Genomic DNA, 20,061 nt, shown 5'->3' on the forward strand with positions numbered 1-20,061 from the left:
TTTTTTGAGGTGGGAGTTTTGCTCTTATTGCTCAGGCTGGAATGCAATGGTGCGATCTCTGCTCACACAACCTCTGCCTCCCGGGTTTAAGTGATTCTCCTGCCTTAGCCTTCTGAGTAGCTGGGATTACAGGCATGTGCCACCACGCCTGGCTTATTTTGTATTTTTAGTAGACGCAGGGTTTCTCCATGTTGGTTAGGCTGGTCTCAAACTCCCAACCTCAGGTGATCTGCCCACCTTGGCCTCCCAAAGTGCTGGGATTATAGGCATGAGCCACGGTGCCCGGCCAATCTGGAATTAATTTTTCTTGAGGAAAATTAATGAATGAGGAAGGTAAGCTCCCAGAAGTCAATGCCTCACCCAAGGGTATTCCAGTAGTGAGTGGTTAGGGTTGCTTTTCAAAGCCAGATCCAACTGGCTCCAAACCCTAAGGTCTTTTTACCTTATTACCATTCTTCCTTCAGTAGTTAAAGATGCAAAAACGAGTTTTAATCACAGATATGTGCCACTGGACAGGTGAAAACTGTGCTCCTGGACTGGCTTTAGGAAGCTCTTCAATAGGGGGGAGGAAAGCAAATTAAAATGACATACTGTTTCCATTTATCACTTTGGCAAATATTTTAAAAATATTCATACCCTTTGAATTACCAATTCTGACCTAAAGAAATTATTCACTGAAACTAATGTATAAAATAATGTTTACTATAGTATTAATTATACTGTACAAAAGTGGAAACAGACTAAATATCTGAAGATGGAAGTCTGATTAAACAATTATAATACATTCATGCGATGGAATACTTCACAGCCCTTGACAATGATATTTTCTGAAAATGACTGGCTGGGTGTGGTGGCTCATGCCTGTAATCCCAGCACTTTGGGAGGCTGAGAAGGGAGGATCACTTGAGCCCAGGAGTTTGCGTCCAGCCTGGGCAACATAAAGAGATCTCATCTCTACAATAAGTAATTAGCCAGTCATGGTGCTGCATGCTTGTTGTCCCAGCTACTCAGGAGGCTGAGCTGGATCACTTGAACCCAGGAGTTTGAGGCTGTAGTGAGCTATGATTACACCACTGCATTCCAGCCTGGGTGAAAGATGACTGACACTGGAAATCGTTCATGATAGAATACAAAGGAAAACAGTCTATTTGCAAATACCAGCTGATTGTACAAGCTAAATGAAGCTGGAAGGATGTATAATTGATAATTTTTTTCCCTCTAAAAAATAAATGACTACTCAGATGAGGTTTCTAACATGATCCAGATCTACTCCCTTCACAGAGAATAGGTCGTGGTTTATTGACATCCCCAAACTCTTTAGTTTCTTTTTTATTCAAATAGAATGACACAAGGGAGCAACTGCAGCTGTCAGAGGTGACAGGAACATGTCTGACCGAACGGCTAAAGCACCTGGAAAGGCTGATCCAGAGTTCAAGGGAAGAGGAAGTTGCCTCTGAGCTCCATCTCTCTGCATTGCTAGATATGGTGGACATTTGAGCAGCCTGATTTGGTGGGGGGGGGGGTCTCTCCAGAAGAGTTGGTTTTTACTCAAAATAATGTTATTCTCAGATGCTTGATGCACTATTGGAAGTGTGATTATTAATCATGCAAATAAACCATTTAAATGTCAAAGTCTCCAGTTTTTCATAATGAAAAGTTGTTTACCTTGTGGGACATCTTCCATATTCTCTTTTCATGACCTCGGCAGACTGTCACCCACCAGCATATGCTCTGAGGCAGTTTGAAACTTACATTTCCATGTGTAACAGGCAATTCATTCTGTCAGCAAACTTGCAGTCCTTGATATGTCAGACATCAGTGATGCAGAGATGAAGTAAGGCACAGGGCCTCTGCCTGCTAGGCTCACCCAGATTACGTCCAGGAGAGTCAGCAGGTGTATCTGTACATAACTCTGAGAGAATGTACACAAGGCATGGGCCTGAACTTGTAGCAGGGAGAAAACAGGATGGAACAGGATCTGGTTGGGTAGAGGAGAAAGCAGGATTCCTAGAGAGGAGTGCAGGGGTGTGGCTGGGGATAGCGTACTTGAGAAGAGGACATGATGAAAGCTTGGGGGTACCAGTTCGGTTGTGTGGCCAAGTGAGGGGGAAGAGGCCAACACGGTGAAATCGGAGATTGTTGTTGCCTTATTCTAAGAGCTGTGAGAACCAGTTGTTGAATATTCAGAGAAAAATGGCATTTGGGGGCAGCAATCTTGCGAGGTGGGTGCTGCAGCCATCCAGGTGAAATTCAAAGGGAATAAGCCTGAGTTTGCTAGCAATTGGTGTGAAGAAGGGTTAAATTTGAGCCATATATAGAAAGAAGTATTAATAGACTTGGTGATGTTGAATATGACCACCAATCTTAAACTGGCACTCAGCATCTCCTGACTGTAATTCTACATCCCCAGACTCAATTTCATGTCTTCTCATTCTCTTCAAACCACCAACATTCTTAGATCATGTCCTTATTTCACTGAAAAAACAATAGCACTAAGAAGAGAACCTCCTCCACTCCACCAAAGCCACCATCTAATCCCTGCTTCCCCAAACACACATTACTCAACTCGGGGATCTTCAGTGATTAACTTCATCTTCATGTATAAACTTAAATAATGCTATTTCTTTTTTTTTTTGAGACGGAGTTTTTTTTTGGCTCTTGTTACCCAGGCTGGAGTGCAATGGCGCGATCTTGGCTCACCGCAACTTCCGCCTCCGGGGTTCAGGCAATTCTTCTGCCTCAGCCTCCTGAGTAGCTGGGATTACAGGCACGTGCCACCATGCCCAGCTAATTTTTTTGTATTTTTAGTAGAGATGGGGTTTCACCATGTTGACCAGGATGGTCTTGATCTCTTGACCTTGTGATCCACCTGCCTCGGCCTCCCAAAGTGCTGGGATTACAGGCTTGAGCCACCGCGACCGGCCTAATAATGCTATTTCTTAATCTTGACTTTAGAGATGGCTGACTTCCTACAATGGAAGGAGTTAGCTTCTCTTAATTGTCTTTCCTGCAACATGTAATCACCCCCACCCTCGACACCCACATTTCCTCTATTAGTCTCCCTAAAGAGTTTAATATAATATTGGCTGAAACCTGCATTCACAGTTTAGTACAGGCGTCCCCAAACTACGGCCTGCGGGCTGCATGTGGCCCCCTGAGGCCATTTATCCGGCCCCCCGCCGCACTTCAGGAAGGGGCACCTCTTTCACTGGTGGTCAGTGAGAGGACCACAGTATGTGGCGGCCCTCCAACGGTCTGAGGGACCGTGAACTGGCCCCCTCTGTAAAAAGTTTGGGGACGCCTGGTTTAGTATATGTTTACCATTTCCTGTAGAGCCCTTTATTAGTTTATGATTACATTTCCTTTATGTATAATTGTCGATTTTTCCTGGAGTTACTAATTGAATTTTTTTTCCCATATTCTTGGTTATCTATGCTTCTGTCACTACTTCACCCAAAATTCACTTCCCTAAGTGTAAAGCTCTTCCCAAAAAAGTCATGTGCATCAGGCAGTATGCTCCACTTTCTCTTAGAGATGATCCTCTGGGAACCCGGTCTTCCTGCCATAGCTTGGACATTTCCTGGATTCTGAATAATATTTTCCTCTTCCTTGGTTTTCTCTTGATAAAGCCTGTCCTTTAGTAGCCTTCTGAGCTTGAATATCTAAAATGTGTTTATTTTACTGTACTATTATCAAATATATATTTGGTCTTTGCCTGTGCTTTCTGACATGCAACTCCTAAAATCCTTGGAATCTCCAAAATGCCCTTTTATATGCTAGTAAGATGACTGATGGCTGGCAGCACCTATGTAGTTTCAGGATAGGGATGGGTCATCTGAAAGACCAGAGCATACTATAGAGGTTTGGAACTTTCAGCCCACACCCCCAAACTCCCAGAAGTTGGGGGAGAGGGACTGAAAGTGATGTTGATCACCAATGGCCAATGATGTAATCCATCATGCCTATGTAATGAAGCCTCCTAAAAACCCAAAAGGACAGGGTTCAGAGACCTTGTGGATAGCCAGATGTGTGGGGACTTCCAGAAAGGTGGACAAGAACATGTCCATATGGCGGAAGAATGGCACACCCCAACTCCTTGCAGACAGAAGCTTCTGCTCTTGGGACCCTTCTAGACCTCACCCTGTGTATCTTTTCATCTGGCTGTTTATTTGTAGCCTTTATCCGCTTGTAAACGTGTGTTTCCCTGAGTTCTGTGAACTGCTTTAGCAAATTAAAGCCAAGGAAGGGGTCATGGGAACCCAGAAGGACAGGTAAAACAACCTGGGGCTTGTGATTGACACTGGACATGGGGCTCAGTCTTGTGGGACGAAGTCCTCAACTTGTGTGATCTGCCGCTATCTCCAGATACATGGTGCAGGATTGAAGCAGATACCCAGCTGGTGTCTGCCGCAGAACTGATTGCTTGCTTGCTGGTGGGAAGAAATCCTTTTACATCTGGTGTCAAAAGCATGTTGTGAGAGTAAAGAAATGGGTTTTCTTTTTTTTGACCTATGTTCAATTCATCATTTGAATGGGAATAGAATTTTAGATTGGAAATCATTCCCTTGTGTTTTTGCTTTTTTGTTGCCAGAAATTCTTGAGATCACCTCTATTCCTGGTGGTCTCAAATTTCTCAACAACATTACTCGATATGTTGCCTCCCCACCCCCTCACCAACCCCTTGCCCAATTTATTGTGCTGGGTATTTTGTAGTCCTTTTTTCTAGTTTTTATTGCTATTAATTTTATTGCTACAAATTATCCCAAATATAGTAGCTTAAATTTGCGGAGGATTCAGCTGGGCAGCTTTCTCTTGGGATCTCTCGTGCAACTGCAGTCAGGTATTGCCTGAGGTTACAGTCATCTGAAGGCTTGACTGGACTAGCTGTCCATGATGGATCACTTGCATGGCTGGAGGTAATGTTGCACTGTTTTCCTCAAATGTCTGGCTCATGCTGATGATGGGGCTCTAAGGAGCTTGATGGAAACTGTGTCAATGGGTACACAGCCTGACAGCTAATAGGTTTCTGTTTTGCTACTGGGTCATAGTTGCCAGTGTTTGCAGGATGTTTCTTGCGGGCCAGCTGCTCCAGAGGGATCCTTCCACTCCTATCTCATGCTGTCTGGCTGAGTGGGAGAAGTGAGCCTGGACTCACATGTGTAGACTTTCACTCAATCCCTCTGCTTTCAGTGGCCCTCAGGTATGCCTCATGCTTGAGGTCACACCTACTCTGATTCAACTGCAGGCTTCCTCCACCCAAATAGGAGAGGGGAATCTATGGTCACATGTTCCTTACAAAAATTTTCCACCAGTTATTCCTATTTCTACACCTTCCTGGTGTTCGCTGGCAGGACTGGTCTCTTTCTTCTTGACTTCACCCACAAATGTTAAGTTTCAGCTTTGTCTGGCTAAGTCAGTTATAACTTCTTCATCCATTCCCTGCCTTTGTAATTTTGTTGACTTCTCTTGCTTGCTGGTGTCTCCTCTCCCATTCTTTGTGGATTTTTATGTCTTTATTACTTAAGTGAGTAGTGTTTGGGCAGGAAGTAGAAGTTAATGCCTATGATCAGTCTGCCATGTTTAATTGGAAATTTCTTTTAAAACTCTGCCATTGGGCCGGGCGCGGTGGCTCAAGCCTGTAATCCCAGCACTTTGGGAGGCCGAGGCGGGTGGATCACGAGGTCGAGAGATCGAGACCATCCTGGTCAACATGGTGAAACCCCGTCTCTACTAAAAATACAAAAAATTAGCTGGGCATGGTGGCGCGTGCCTGTCATCCCAGCTACTCAGGAGGCTGAGGCAGGAGAATTGCCTGAACCCAGGAGGCGGAGGTTGCGGTGAGCCGAGATCGAGCCATTGCACTCCAGCCTGGGTAACAAGAGCGAAACTCCGTCTCCAAAAAAAAAAAAAAAAAAAAAAACTCTGCCATTAAGAGTTTTCTCCCCATGTCTCCTGAGATAGCTCTTGTCAGTCACCAGTACAGTGCTTTGTTACATCCAATAATACATTCAGTCATCATTTTGCAATCCCTTCAAAGCCTCAGCAAAGATCACCATATCTTCACTCATATTATGACTACATATTCTTCTGGTTTTCCTTCTCTCTGTGGCCACTCCTCAATACTGCAAAAGGTTGGTGCCCCAGGGCTCCTGCTGGAATTCTCCTTTTTGTGTGTGCATTTCCTAGTTGATCTTGTCCAATCTCATGATTTCAAACACTACCTGAAAGCAAATGACTCCCAAATTCCTGTCTCCAGCATGATCTTCTCTCCTGAATGCCAGCCTACTCAGTATTTCACTTGAATATCTATTAAGCATCTCTAGTATAACTTGTCCCCACTTAAGCTGAAATTTCCAATCAAACTTTTCCTATTTTAGGCCAGATACGGTGGCTCATGCCTATAATCCCAGCACTTTGGAAGGCTAAAGTGGGAGGACTGCTTGTGGCCAGGAGTTTTGAGACCATCCTAGACAATGTAGTAAGACCCATGTCTCTAACAAACTTAAAAATTAGCCAGGTGTGGTGGCACAGGCCTGTAGTCCTAGCTGTTCAGGAGACTGAGCCCAGAGGATCACTTAAGCCCTGGAGTTTGAGGCTGCCGTGAGCTAATGATTGTGCCACTGCATCCCTACCTGGGTGACAGGCTGAGATCCTGTCTCTAAATAAGTAAAAGACACCTTCTCTATTTTAGTAAATGACCACCACCATATACCCAATTGTTCAGACCAAAATCCTCAGAGCCTTAGAATCTGGCTTAATAAAAAAGCTGGATGTGGCAGTATGTAAGCAGATAGAAACATTGTTTTTTTCTCATGACTGCCCCTAGAAGCTTACCTGTGTCAATTCTCAGATGTATTTTACAGTTTTTTCTTTTCTTTTAAATATTACAAAGGCGGGTTATTTTGCTCATAAAAAAGTCCAGTCCACTAAAATACCAAAACTAAAACTCTTTTCCAATTGAAACCTCTTCCCTCTCCTAGCTTTGCCAGATTCAGAGTCTGAGATTCCATGCAGGCTGAAGCCCTTTATTCCTACTCTTCATGTTTCTACATGGAGGGATTTACCTGTAGAAAAACTTAGTCTCTTTCTGCTTCCAGAGAAGTGGAGTGACTCATTTGGTTGAATTTCAGAGAACAGAGTGTGCTCAGGCTCCTCTGGGTATTCTTTCTGGGGGTCTGTGGTTTGACTGGGGCGGAGGGCGAGGGGCGGGGGGCGGAGGCTAGGGGATATGTGTTTCTGATTCAGGGGAGATTTCCTAGCTTGCAGATTTAAGCTCTGTCCTTCAAACTAGCTTTTTGTTTGCGGCCAAGTTGATATGTTGATACCCACCCATCTTACTGCTGTGTCTTTTTCATTTGTTTCTGAACTGGGATAGGAAGAGTTGAGTATCCTCGATCGTGTAAAACCCCGCTATTCCATTGGGGGAAGGTGCCTGTGGGTGGTTTTTCTTCTGTCCACTCTCCCTTCCAGCTTCCGGGTGGGAATTCAGAGGTAGGTGCAGAAACGCTTATTAGGCTGGGGCAGTAGTAACTGGATGTTGGGGATCCCACGGGGCAGATGCAGACGTGCTGGGGCAGTAGTAACTGGATGTTGGGGATCCCTCAGGACAGATGCAGACATGCTGGGGGAAGTAGTAACTGGATGTTGGGGATCCCACAGGGCAGATGCAGACGTGCTGGGGCAGTAGTAACTGGATGTTGGGGATCCCACGGGGCAGATGCAGACGTGCTGGGGCAGTAGTAACTGGATGTTGGGGATCCCTCGGGGCAGATGCAGACGTGCTGGGGCAGTAGTAACTGGATGTTGGGGATCCCACGGGGCAGATGCAGAGGTGCTGGGGGCAGCAGTAACTGGGTGTTGGGGATCCCACGGGGCAGATGCAGACGTGCTGGGGCAGTAGTAACTGGATGTTGGGGATTCCACGGGGCAGATGCAGACGTGCTAGGGTCAGCAGTAACTGGGTGTTGGGGATCCCACGGGGCAGATGCAGACGTGCTGGGGCAGTAGTAACTGGATGTTGGGGATCCCACGGGGCAGATGCAGACGTGCTGGGGCAGTAGTAACTGGATGTTGGGGATCCCACGGGGCAGATGCAGACGTGCTGGGGCAGCAGTAACTGGGTGTTGGGGATCCCACGGGGCAGATGCAGACGTGCTGGGGCAGTAGTAACTGGATGTTGGGGATCCCACGGGGCAGATGCAGACGTGCTAGGGCAGTAGTAACTGGATGTTGGGGATCCCACGGGGCAGATGCAGACGTGCTGGGGCAGTAGTAACTGGATGTTGGGGATCCCACGGGGCAGATGCAGACGTGCTAGGGCAGTAATAACTGGGTGTTGGGGATCCCTCGGGGCAGATGCAGACGTGCTGGGGCAGTAGTAACTGGATGTTGGGGATCCCACGGGGCAGATGCAGACGTGCTGGAGTCTTCTGTGGGTCCTCGACCTGCCTTAGGGACCACGGCTGCAGCCTCCGGACGCCCCCTGCCCTGCTGCGCCCGCTGTCCCTTCCAAGCGCGGTCACCTCCTGCTGCTGCTAAGGCTCTCACCTCCAGTGTCTCCTGGGGTCCCCCGAACTCCAGCGACCGCGCGAGCTCTCCCGCGCTTGGCCCTGGCCGGCGACGCAGCCCTTCCCTGCCCGGGGCTCCAGGGCTTTTGGCCCCTGTGGTCCGCCAGGCCTGGGGGCCTCGGCCTCACCACGACGAACACCCCACGGGCGATGACGGCGCCGGTCTCAGCATCCCAGGGACCCCCGGCGCCCTCCGCTCCTCCGCGCCCTCCGCCGCCCGCGCTCTCCACACCTCAGGGCGGCCTCCCACCCCCCACCCCCACCCCCACCCCCACCCCCGGCCCTGGCGTCCCGGCAAATCCTGCAGCGCAAGAGCGATTCCCTGCACCTGACCTTCGCACCGTCCCTCGCTCGAGCCTCGCTCCCCACATCGTCCTTCCTTCTGACCTCCGCGGGACCCTCCTGACCGGCCGTCAGAGAGGCCCTCACCTCAGCGCGCGGCGCCCCGGGCTAAGCTCCAGGACGCCCCGCCCCCCGCCGGTCCCGCCGCCGGCCCCGCCCCTCCGTTCCCGCCAACAAGGCCCCACTCACCTCCCCGTGCCCCGTCGGCTCCACCCACCACCGGCCCCGCCCCCACGCCCCATCCACCGGCCCCGCCCCTCCGTTCCCGCCCACAGCGCCCCACTCACCTCCCTGCGCCACGTCGGCTCCACCCACCACCGGCCCCGTCCCCCCGCCCCACCCACCGGCCCCGCCCCTCAGTTCCCGCCAACAGGGCCCCACTCACCTCCCTGCGCCCCGTCGGCTCCACCCACCACGGGCCCTGTCCCCACGCCCCACCCACCGGCCCCGCCCCTCAGTTCCCGCCAACAAGGCCCCACTTACCTCCCCGCCCCCCACCGGTCCCACCACCGGCCCCGCCCACATGCCCCACCCACCAGCCCTGCCCCTCAGGCCCCGCCCCACTCCGCGTGGGGCGCCGCGCGCTCAGCCACTGTGGTGGCCTGGCACAGCCCGGGCACACGCTCGCGGTGCTCTGATTGGTTGCGCGGACATCGGCCCACCTGGGCCTGCGCGTCGGCCGAGGCCGGCGCCTGCGTAATGCGGCGCGAGGGAGGCGGGGCGGGGCGGCCTGTCGCGGAGCGGGCGGCCGGCGGCTCGCGGCGTGGAGCTCGGCCGCGGCGATGACGGACGGCACGTGAGTCCCCTCGCCCCGGGCCCCTGGCGAATGCGGGGTGGTCCTGGGTGCTGAGGGGAGCGCGCCGCGGGCAGCGGGCCGGCGGCCGGGGGGGCGGGGTCGGGGCCGGGGCGGGGGTCGCTGACGGCCGGTGGTCCGCAGGTGTCTGCGGCGCCGCGGGGGCCCCTACAAGACCGAGCCCGCCACCGACCTCGGGCGCTGGCGGCTCAGCTGCGAGATGGGCCGGCAGACGTGGACCTACCTGCAGGACGAGCGCGCCGGCCGCGGGCAGACCGGCCTGGAAGCCCACGCCCTGGGGCTGGACACCGTAAGTGGCGTCCGCGGAGCGTCCGCGAGCGCGGGGACCCCGCGGGGCGCTGAGCGGGGAGCCGCGAGGAGCCGGTTTCCCTCGGGAGGGCGGGTGGTGCGAGCGCCCCGGGGCACTGCGTCCGCGGCCCCTTAGTCTACAGGCCACGCACAGGACCCTCCTGATTTTATTTTTTAGCATCTTATTTTGAGATAATTTCTGACTTACAAAGACAGTTGTAACTTTTTTTTTTTAAGACGGGGTTTCACCATGTCGGTCAGGTTGGTCTTGAACTCCCGACCTCAGCTGATCGGCCCCTTGGCCTCCAAAGTGCTTGGATTACAGGCGTGAGCCACCACGCCCGGCCATAACTTTGTTTTTATGCACAAAAAGGTTTTGGACCCAGTGTCTTATTTGTGTGCACTGTAAGAGATTTGGCTGGTCGGAGTCTGCAGTGTAACCAGGGTCTCCGCCAAGCCCTGGCCACCGTGGGAGAGGCTGTGCCATCCTTTGGGCCCTTTCTGAGAGGCCCGCGTCCAGGACCCGGGGGGCATCCGTGCCCCGCCCCACCCTTTGGTGCCTGGTTTATACCAGACATCTTGGAGAAGTTGTGAAGAATCCGTGACTGGAAAGGAAAGCAATGAAAATGTGGAACTGTCCTTTTGCTTTGCTGAGGTGTGATACTCTAATCAAAGAGTTTCATACTTTTGATGGAAACAGCTGAAACTTTTACAGTAATTTAGATTCACTATTTTGACTTGGGCTGTATGTGAGGAGGGCTCCTCTGGCCGGGCAACAAGACCCTCAGCTTGCTCTATCTCTCTCTCTCTCTCTTTTTTTTTTTTTTTTTTTTTTGGTCTCTTCACAGAAGAATTACTTTAAGGACTTGCCAAAAGCCCACACCGCCTGCGAGGGGGCTCTGAACGGGATGACATTTTACAAGGGGCTGCAGGCTGAGGATGGGCACTGGACGGGTGATTACGGTGGCCCACTTTTCCTCCTGCCAGGTAGGAGTGTGCTGCCCCCCCAGCCTGAGGGTATGGCCTCCCTGGGTAATCCTTGGGATCCTGGCCCAGCCTGGTCTAGGGTTTAGATGAAGAGGTGAAAATCCAGAAGCTTACATAGGAAAGGACTAGCAAACTCTGCCCTGTGTCAAAGTCGACCTGCCGTCCGTGCTAGGGGATCAGCTAGCCTTGGCAATGTAGGATGACAAGCAAGTGGTTCACTAGGGGTCTGTTGCCTTGAGGGAGGAGGAAGGTGGGCTTTGAAGTATATGCACAGAGTGGGATGGGCATTCCAGGTGGATGGCCCAGCCTATGCCAAGGGGCTGTAGGTGGGCAGAGTGGTGGGCGGGAAGCTGGTAACTGCTGTGAGCTTGTCCTGAGCTATTGCAGGGGAGCGCTTGCAGGGGAGCTTCAGGTTCAGGCCAGTGAGTAGGAGGAGGATAGCAGTTGGATTGCCTGGGTACTGAACTGGTTTGGCTACACAAGACTATCTTGCATCCTAGGAGTGTTTCTTCACAGAAATCCTCAGCCTTGTAAAATGGGAAATTTCCTATGCAATAGGACCTTTTCCCTAGTGACTTGTAATAACATTGATTCACTGATGTGAACTCCTACATAAATAGGGTTTCTTTCTGTGATAACTCTTACTGATACGTCGTTTTCTTTTACTATGCTGTTAATTATGACTTTGTAGTTAATTTAAAGTCCTTATATACCTTTGTTGCCTTTCTTTTTAAAATATCTCGTAGGTGTGTCTATCCATTTACTCATCCAAATTGCCTTTATTCTGATTCTATCCCAGAATAAAACCTGTTGGGACTTTGAAGTTGCATCAGGCTTATGTGTTTGTTAGTTTGGGAAGAGTTGGCCTTTAATGTTAAAAATGGTTCCATGGTGTTTACTGCAGTCCAAGCCTTCCTCAAGGCCTGCTCTTCTTTTAGTCCTTAGAATAAGCCTAATGGGATCCTTTAGGAAGCTGAGGCATATTTATTCCAGGTCACCAGACTAGCAAGACAAGCACTGGGATTCCTTCTCTGCTTTGACTCCCAGCCCTGCTGCTACCTGCACTGTACAGCATTGAGTTTTTCTGTCCTGGGATTTGAGGCCCTGTTGTTATGGGAAGTTGAGGTGCTCTTCCCTTGGCCCCATCAGGGCCTGTTGAGACAATTCCCGGGGCTCATGATAAGACAATGACATAGAGTTGGTCAGGAGATGAGTCAGCCTCACTTTGCATCGGTAGCTTCATCTGTGACAGGATTGGAATCAGGTTTGGTTATGTGCACAGCGTCAGGCACGCTGTGGTGTTTGGTCAGTGAGGTTACTGTGTTGTTTTGTTCTTGCTGCTTTGGCTCTGGGCTTAGCTTGCTGGGACTCTTCTGGTGGGCTGGCTGTGAGTTGGGTCTTTTCTTCCTTCTTTCTGGACTTTGGAAAATGCTCCTGGAGTCCATGATCCTGTGTAGACAGCTCCTGTCGAGTGTGCCTGTGTGGCACTGGGCAGCACTGTGGTGAGCACTGATAGGGGTCTGACCTAGCCCCACCATTTACTGGCTGCCTCAGTTTCCTTGCCTGTAAAACCAGGAAGATGCTGGCTCTGCAGACTGGCTATGCTCCTGTCTGCACATTTCCCGGTCCCAACAGCATTATAACTGTTAGGAAGAGATGGTCCCTAAAATGCTGGTTCCTTTTGGACCTTCAGGGCACTTGGGGGAGGCCTTCCTGAGGTGCTGTGCAGTGTTTGCTGTTTCTCTGATCCAGAGGGTCATGCGATCCAGGCGTGGCCAAGTGGGCTCTGCAGGCCCTAGGCAGGGAGCATCGCCTGTGCTGTGGCTGACGTCTTCTCTGATCCTGTTCCCAAAGTCCCTGTTGGCCTGGGAGGAATGGCCTTTCCAGGGGTGTTTTTGTGGGAAGTAGGTAGCTCCCTTTTGGAGTGGGGTGGTCAGGAGGAAAGGGGCCTGGTCTTAGCAGTGATGACCACCTCCCCAAAGCGAGAAACATCTCCTGTCACACAGGCCTCCTGATCACTTGCCACGTGGCACGCATCCCTCTGCCAGCTGGATACAGAGAAGAGATTGTGCGGTACCTGCGGTCAGTGCAGCTACCCGACGGCGGCTGGGGCCTGTGAGTGTCCTGCCCTAGTGTCACTGCATATGCATGTGTGTGTTCTCGTGTGGGAGATGCTTGAGTTTCCAGGCAGCTGCCAGGGGGGTAGGAGGATGGCAGCTGTGGGCCTGGGGTGGGTTGGGGAGAGCCTAGCAGGAGGGGAGTGGGCTGAGGCTGTGCAGGTGGGGCCTTGGCTTCACACCTCGTGTTAAATGGGTTTTGTGGCTGTTAGGACACTCTTGAGACCCACATGTGGAAACTGTCAGTCTATTATCACTAAGGCAGAAGAAAATTGCCCTTGACGCTTGTTAGGGGGAAACCCCATAAGAGCCGAGGCAACGGTCTGAGGCCTCAGTCTACTTTCATATAAATATTGAATTAGAAAAGAATTGGAGATATAGTTACATAATTATTCCTATATATGATCATAAATAATCCCATGGGTATTCACATCTAATCATAAATATACATATAGGCAATCATATAATCTTTAATTTTACTAATAAGTCTCAGGTCAAGAAGTATGGAACTGAAGTGGCATTGGAAAAAGAGGTGACCGTAAGGCAAGATACTCTAAGCCCTCTGTCACCCCCGCGTAAAGGCTGCTGGAGGGCGCCTTGGCTGTGCGGCAGCACCAGCGCTGTGAAAGTGCCGGCTGTTTAGCCAGCTAGGGAAGGAGACGCCCAAGATGGCCGAGATGTCTCCTTCCTCGCGGAAGTTAGGAGAAAACTCTGCTCTTCCAAGCTCTTGTGGTGGGCCTGGCGGCTCTCAGGGAGGCCTGCAGACGTCTGGGGACTTAACTGTCTCTATGTGACGCTGTGCTTCAGTGGTCACGTTCCATGTCTGCTTTCATGTTCTGCCTCAGCACGTGGTTCGTCTCTTTCTCAAAATATAAGAATTAGTAACATAAATTTTAATGTCCTTGGTATTCTTGACAAGTGTGAAAAAAGTGCTGACGCATTAGGTTTTCCCCTTGCCTCGGCTTCTTGAAAATCCGAGCCCCTGTCTCCAAGACATGTGACTTACCTGACCCCGTCACTGTCCACCATTGCCTCAGCCTTTCTACCCTGCTCCCTGCTTTGTACTCAGTAAAAGTCAGAGTGTCCAGGCCCTCGAGGGCCACTGCTGCTCTCCAAGATTTGGTTGGCAGTGGACCCTTGGGCTCAAACTCTTTTCTCTATTTCTGTGTCTTGTGTCTTTATTTCAGTTTCTTGTCTTCACACCTGTAGAGAAGGACTACTTCATGACCTGAGACTTAGTAAAATTAAAGATGATATGATTGTATATATGTATTTATGATTACATGTAAGTAGTTATGTGATTGTGATTATGTAATAATTGTATATAGGAATAACTATGTAACTATATCTCTAATTCTTTTCTAATTCAGTATTTATATGAAAACAGACTGAGGCCTCAGACTCTTGCCTCGGCTCTTGCAGAGCTTCCCCCCATAGACTCTGGGCTGGTAACAGGTGGAGGCAGGGCTGGACAGCTTTCCTGCAGTGTGGCGCACACTTTGGGAGCAGAGCTGTAGCCCAAAGTGGACTGCCCTCGGGAAGGTGTAGAGCAGGCAGGTCAGGTGGATGGAGCAGGGGCTCGGATGTCATGGGAGGTGCATGAACACCTGCTGGAGAGTGGCTGCTCAGGTGTCTCCTGTGTTGGCATGGCATGTCAGGGTAAGGGATTTTAGCATTCTTAGTTTTCTGAGAAAACTCCAGAAAGTTTTGATTTATTTCTTAGAGGTAAGGACGGATACCAGTTTCTCACCTGTGCTCTGCTCCCGTAGGCACATTGAGGATAAGTCCACTGTGTTTGGGACTGCACTCAACTATGTTTGTCTCAGAATTCTGGGTGTTGGGCCTGATGATCCTGACATGGTACGAGCCCGGAACCTTCTTCACAAGAAAGGTATGCCCCATGCAGCACGTGCTGGGTCAAGGACTCACGTCAGCTCTATAATAAGCTCTCACAAACGAGATACAGAAAGGTGCACCTCCAGATGAAACAATGGGCAAAACACATCAACAGGGAATTTGTCAAAGCAGAAATAGGCAGAAACTGTTTAACAGATGCATAATTTCTTAAAAAGCAAATTAAGAGCCAGGCACAGTGGCTCACACCTGTAATTCCAGCACTTTGGGAGACCGAGGTGAGCCTAGGAGTTTGAGGCCAGCCTGGGCAACATAGTGAGACCCTGTCTTTACAAAAAAACAATAAAATATTAGCCAGGTGTGAAAAATATTAGCCAGGTGTGATGGTATGCACCTGTACTCCCAGCTACTTGGAGGCTAATAAGGCAGGAGGATCACTTGAGCCCAAGAGTTCTGGGTTGCAGTGAGCTGATTGTACCACTGCACTCCAGCCTGGGTGGCAGAGTGAGAACATGTCTCTAAAAAAAAAAAAAAAGCAAAACAAATTAAGACAACCAGGTAATTGTTTCCTGAATTGACCAAGACTTAAACGAAACACATTAATATGTTGCTTGAGGAAGAACACGGGAAGCCACCTTCTGGGGGCAGCCTGGCTGCAGGCAAGAGCAGCCCTGGAGCTTGCACCTTTCAAGCTGGCTCTTGACCTCACCAAGCCCAGCCTGGCTACCTCTCCTCTTGCCTGTCAGCCCTAAGGGTGATTTCAGCCAAGGGAATCCATGGCTCTTGCTGCTCCAAGAAAGTCTAGCTCATGTTGTGGCTCTGCAGAGCCTGGCCTGGTTTTTGCCCCCTGCCTTTCGCAGACCTTCCGTAGCCCATCCTGTCTGCTCTGCTCTTTGCTCCATGCACAGGGGTGACTGTCAGCTCCTCAAAGGTCCTTACTACACCAGGGCTCACCATGCACTGCTTCCTTAACCTGGAACTTCTTACCTTCCACTCCTGCCCCAGTGGCTCACACTTTCAGTGTTACTTCTTTGAGGGCCTCTTCCTGACCTACCGTGCCAGGTGGAGTGTCCTGTGATGCGTTCCCGTGAGATCCTGCCTCCTTCCTTCATGAGCTTGTCACTATTGTCATCAGTTCACTGTCAGCCTTTGGTGTCAATGATGCTGTATTCCCACGGCTGCTGACTGGTTCCCCACCACAGTCCTGGCGCCTGCCTGGTGGAGGAATGTGTTTAGGCTGCTCTTTAGTAGCTTTGTGGGTGTTACTGACTTTTGCGTACCCTTTGGGATTTAGAGCAGGGACTCCTCAGAAGTGTGTTTAGACAGTGTGGCTGTGCCGGAACTGAGTGCTGCTGGAAGTGGCTCTGGCATATGGGGCCAGTGTGGCGGAGCTGCTCCGGAGTCTGGGGCTTGTCATTGTTCCCGTACAGGCCCAGTCTGCCAAGTGGAGGTGACAGACTGGGGCAGCTGAGGCTTGGCTCAGAGTGCGAGGCCGAGTGTGCGCTCTCACTTCTGCTCATTGCCTTCTCCAGGCACATGTGGACGTGGCTGCCATGTGTACCTGGGCCCCTCGCTCGCCTGAGCACTGAGGTGTCCCTGGACCTTCCAGGTAGCTGTCTTCATGTGCTCCTTCCTGGGGCCAGGGGTTGGAAACACCTCTCCTGGGGCTGGAAACACTCCCAGGAAAGCCACTGGTTTCACCTAGGGACCGTGCGTCCAGGGCATTTCTGAGCACTCTGGAACCTGCTTCTCACATGGGGTTGCAATATCCGCATGAGGCTGCCCTTGGCTCATGGGGAGGGGTATGCATGACTCCTGGAGGGTGAAGCTTCCCAGCTAGAGGCAGCGTGGGCTCTGCTCACAAGAAGCAGATGACGTGGGCCTGTTCTCTTCCCTCTCAGGTGGCGCTGTGGCCATCCCCTCCTGGGGGAAGTTCTGGCTGGCTGTCCTGAATGTTTACAGCTGGGAAGGCCTCAATACCCTGTTCCCAGAGATGTGGTATGCCTGCTGTTGATTTGGTTGTCGGGTGGCTGCTGCTTCCCTGAAGAGTAGAGGGACAGGGACTGTGGGTCAGGTGCAGGCTGTTAGACAGAGAAGGGTGGTTGTTCTGTGGGTGGGTGCAGTTAGGCTCCTGGCAGGGTCCTTGATCGAGCTGAGTCCTACAGGGTTACAGAAAGGGGGTTCCCAACTTGGCAGGAAGGAGGCTGTGCTGTGGATGGGGGTACCCTGAGTCAGGCTGCAGGCAGGGAGGGGTGGCTTGCATTTTGTGGAAAACTGAGCATCTGTGGAAGTAGAAGGAACTGTCCCTCCCGCAGCCTGCACAGGGACGTCCTGTGCTGCTGTTGCTGCTGCTGCTGACCTTGTCTCCTTTGCTGCTGAATGTGAAGCGTGTCCCAGTGTCACACCTTACCTGTGGACTCAGTGTGCATGCCTTTAAAAGATCAGTGTTTGTCTTTCTGAATAGAACCGAATGCTTTTAAGTACCCAGCAAAGCCAACATTAATTTCTTATTATCTGGTGTCTTTTTTTTTTTTTTTTTTTTTCCCGTGACGGAGTCTCGCTCTATCATCCAGGCTGGAGTACAGTGGCATGATCTCGGGTCACTGCAATCGCCGGCTCCTGGGTTCAAGCAATTCTCCTGCCTTAGCCTCCCGAGTAGCTGGGACTACAGGTGCATAACACCATGCCTGGCTAATTTTTGTGTTTTTAGTAGAGATGGGGTTTCGCCATGTTGGCCAGGCTGGTCTCAAACTCCTGACCTCAGGTGATCTGCCAGCCTTGGCTTCCCAAAGTTACAGACGTGAGCAACCATGCCTGGCCTAAAGTGTCTTAAATAAACTTTTAAAAGTAAACTTTATTATTTATTTATTTATTTTTGAGACCGAGTCTTGCCCTGTTGCCAGGCTGGAGTGCAGTGTTGCAATCTCAGCTCACTGCAGCCTCCGTCTCTTGGGTTCAAGCGATTCTCCTGCCTCAGCCTCCCAAGTAGCTGGGATTATAGCCACGTGCCACCATGCCCAGCTAATTTTTGTATTTTTATTAGAGACGGGGTTTCACCATGTTGGTCAGGATGGTCTTGATCTCTTGATCTCGTGATCTGCCCACCTCGGCCTCCCAAAGTGCTAGGATTGCCCAGCCTAAAAGTAAACTTTAAATTTTGGAATAGTTTCCAATTTCTGGAAAAGTTGCAAAGATAGCCAAGAGTATTCCCTGGGGCCCTCACCCCATATTCCCCTTGTTGATGCTTTATGTGACCAAGGTATATTTGTTGCAGCTAAGAAACCCACAGACAATCCAAAGCATTTAGGAGCTCCATCACCTGGCTTTAGGATATAAAATGCTAACTGAACCAGGAGGTGCAGCTCCTTGGAGAGTGCACCTATGGCTTGACAGTCCCCCTCAGGAGCACGGTTGAGAAATGCCCGCAGGTGCACTGATGTGGTAGGGAACAGCCATCCACCAGTGTCCGTGCTTGGAAGGGCCCAAGGTGTGGATACTGGCGGAGGGGCAGGCTTGAGTCTTGGGGGTCTCCAGCTGACTCCTGCTGTTGCCCCAGGCTGTTTCCTGACTGGGCACCAGCACACCCCTCCACACTGTGGTGCCACTGCCGGCAGGTCTACCTGCCCATGAGCTACTGCTACGCTGTTCGGCTGAGTGCCACAGAAGACCTGCTCGTCCAGAGCCTCCGCCAGGTAGGACCTCATCAGGGAACAGAGCGAAGGCTTCTGGGGCGGGGACCCATAGGGCCTGGGGCTCCTGGAATCTAACCACACCTGTCCACTCACCTGGGGGCCCTGTGGAACTGGGAGCCCTGTGATCAGAGTGGGCCTCCACCTTCCTCCAAGCTCTGCCCAGAGGGGACTCGTGCTATGGGACAGGCAGTAGCCGTTGCCCGGGGTTCTTAGGGGGACATCCAGGAATCAAGAGATGCAGGAGGCAGATGTGCACTGTGTCCTCAGGAAGCAGGCCCTGAGGCGGGGTTTGAGGTGCAGGATGTCTATCAGGTCTGCCCTGGGGAAGGAGGAGGGGCAGAGGGAGGAAATGAGCTTCTGGGCAGGCCTGGGGCTCATGGAGCTGGGGAACGCCGCAGAGTGGTACACACATAGCCACAATGGCTGGGCCTTCATGTGCCCTCAGAGTCAGTTGCTGGAAGGGCCCCCCCGACCCAGGAAGGCGCTGGTCCAGGGTCCTGAGGGTGGGTGGTGGGAGGCTGCCCCTCCTGGTTTGAGCCAGGCTAGCCGGCTGCCCCCACCAGGAGCTCTATGTGGAGGACTTCGCCAGCATCAACTGGCAGGCGCAGAGGAACAACGTGGCCCCTGACGAGCTGTATACACCGCACAGCTGGCTGCTCCATGTGGTATATGGTGAGTGCCTCCTGAGGGGCTGGCAGGGCAGTCCGTGGTCGGGGTGTCATCTACTCATTCATGAACTCATCCCCTGCCCGTGGCACTGGGCCACCTCCTCTGTGCCAGGCCCCAGGAGGCGGGATCTCATAGCCCTGTCCTTCCACCCCTAGAACCGGCTGTGCTGACTTCTACTCTCAGGAGCTCATCCTGAGCAAGGGTGTGTGTAGGAGGTGTGGGGCAGCCCCTCCTGGGCAGGGAAGGAGGAGCTCAGCAACCAAGTCTGGGGGCGGGGGGCAAGGGGAACCCTGGGGAAGGGCAAGTCCAGGTGCATGGGGCTCCAGGCTGAGGCCAGTGTCCTGGTGCCTGGTGTCCACTGACCCCTGTCCCCTGCAGCGTTCCTCAACCTGTATGAGCGCTACCACAGTGCCCACCTGCGGCAGCAGGCCGTGCAGAAGCTGTATGAGCACATCGCGGCTGACGACCGATTCACCAAAAGCATCAGCATCGGCCCGGTCAGTGCCTCTGCCTGGCCTCTGGCTGCAGCCCCTGGGGGTTGGGGTCCAAAGTAAAGTCCGGGAGGCCGAGCCATGAGCTGGGAGTAGGGTCCCCTGGAGCCTAGTGCACTGCCATTTGAGAGGTGGCCCTCAGATCCCACAGGTGTTTGAGGACTTCTGTCCTGGCTCCCTGCACGCCCAGCTCAGCGAAGCCGCCCCACCACACTTGACCCTCCCTCCTGTTCTCCAGTT

General features: G+C 51.8%; 2 protein-coding genes across 3 annotated transcripts in view; both read left to right on the forward strand.

Moving 5' to 3' along the window:
• Positions 1–1,632, forward strand: part of MCM3AP (minichromosome maintenance complex component 3 associated protein) — a 57,094-nt gene extending 55,462 nt beyond the window's left edge. For both annotated transcript variants that reach the window (XM_039480428.2, XM_010350067.3), the window contains exon 29: positions 1,342–1,632. In XM_039480428.2, the coding sequence (XP_039336362.1) occupies positions 1,342–1,497 (156 nt within the window). In that variant the 3' untranslated portion in view covers positions 1,498–1,632. The remainder of the gene's footprint in view (positions 1–1,341) is intronic.
• Positions 1,633–9,612: 7,980 nt separating this feature from the next.
• LSS (lanosterol synthase) overlaps positions 9,613–20,061 on the forward strand; it is a 35,170-nt gene continuing 24,721 nt past the window's right edge. The window contains exons 1-9 of the mRNA XM_039480434.2: positions 9,613–9,705; positions 9,847–10,012; positions 10,860–10,998; positions 13,005–13,113; positions 14,885–15,006; positions 16,871–16,967; positions 18,526–18,661; positions 19,225–19,333; positions 19,709–19,827. Of these exons, the coding sequence (XP_039336368.1) occupies positions 9,692–9,705; positions 9,847–10,012; positions 10,860–10,998; positions 13,005–13,113; positions 14,885–15,006; positions 16,871–16,967; positions 18,526–18,661; positions 19,225–19,333; positions 19,709–19,827 (1,011 nt within the window). The 5' untranslated portion in view covers positions 9,613–9,691. The remainder of the gene's footprint in view (positions 9,706–9,846; positions 10,013–10,859; positions 10,999–13,004; positions 13,114–14,884; positions 15,007–16,870; positions 16,968–18,525; positions 18,662–19,224; positions 19,334–19,708; positions 19,828–20,061) is intronic.

Source organism: Saimiri boliviensis, chromosome 18 (assembly GCF_048565385.1).
Source record: "Saimiri boliviensis isolate mSaiBol1 chromosome 18, mSaiBol1.pri, whole genome shotgun sequence".
In the NCBI taxonomy this organism is placed as follows: Eukaryota; Metazoa; Chordata; class Mammalia; order Primates; family Cebidae; genus Saimiri; species Saimiri boliviensis.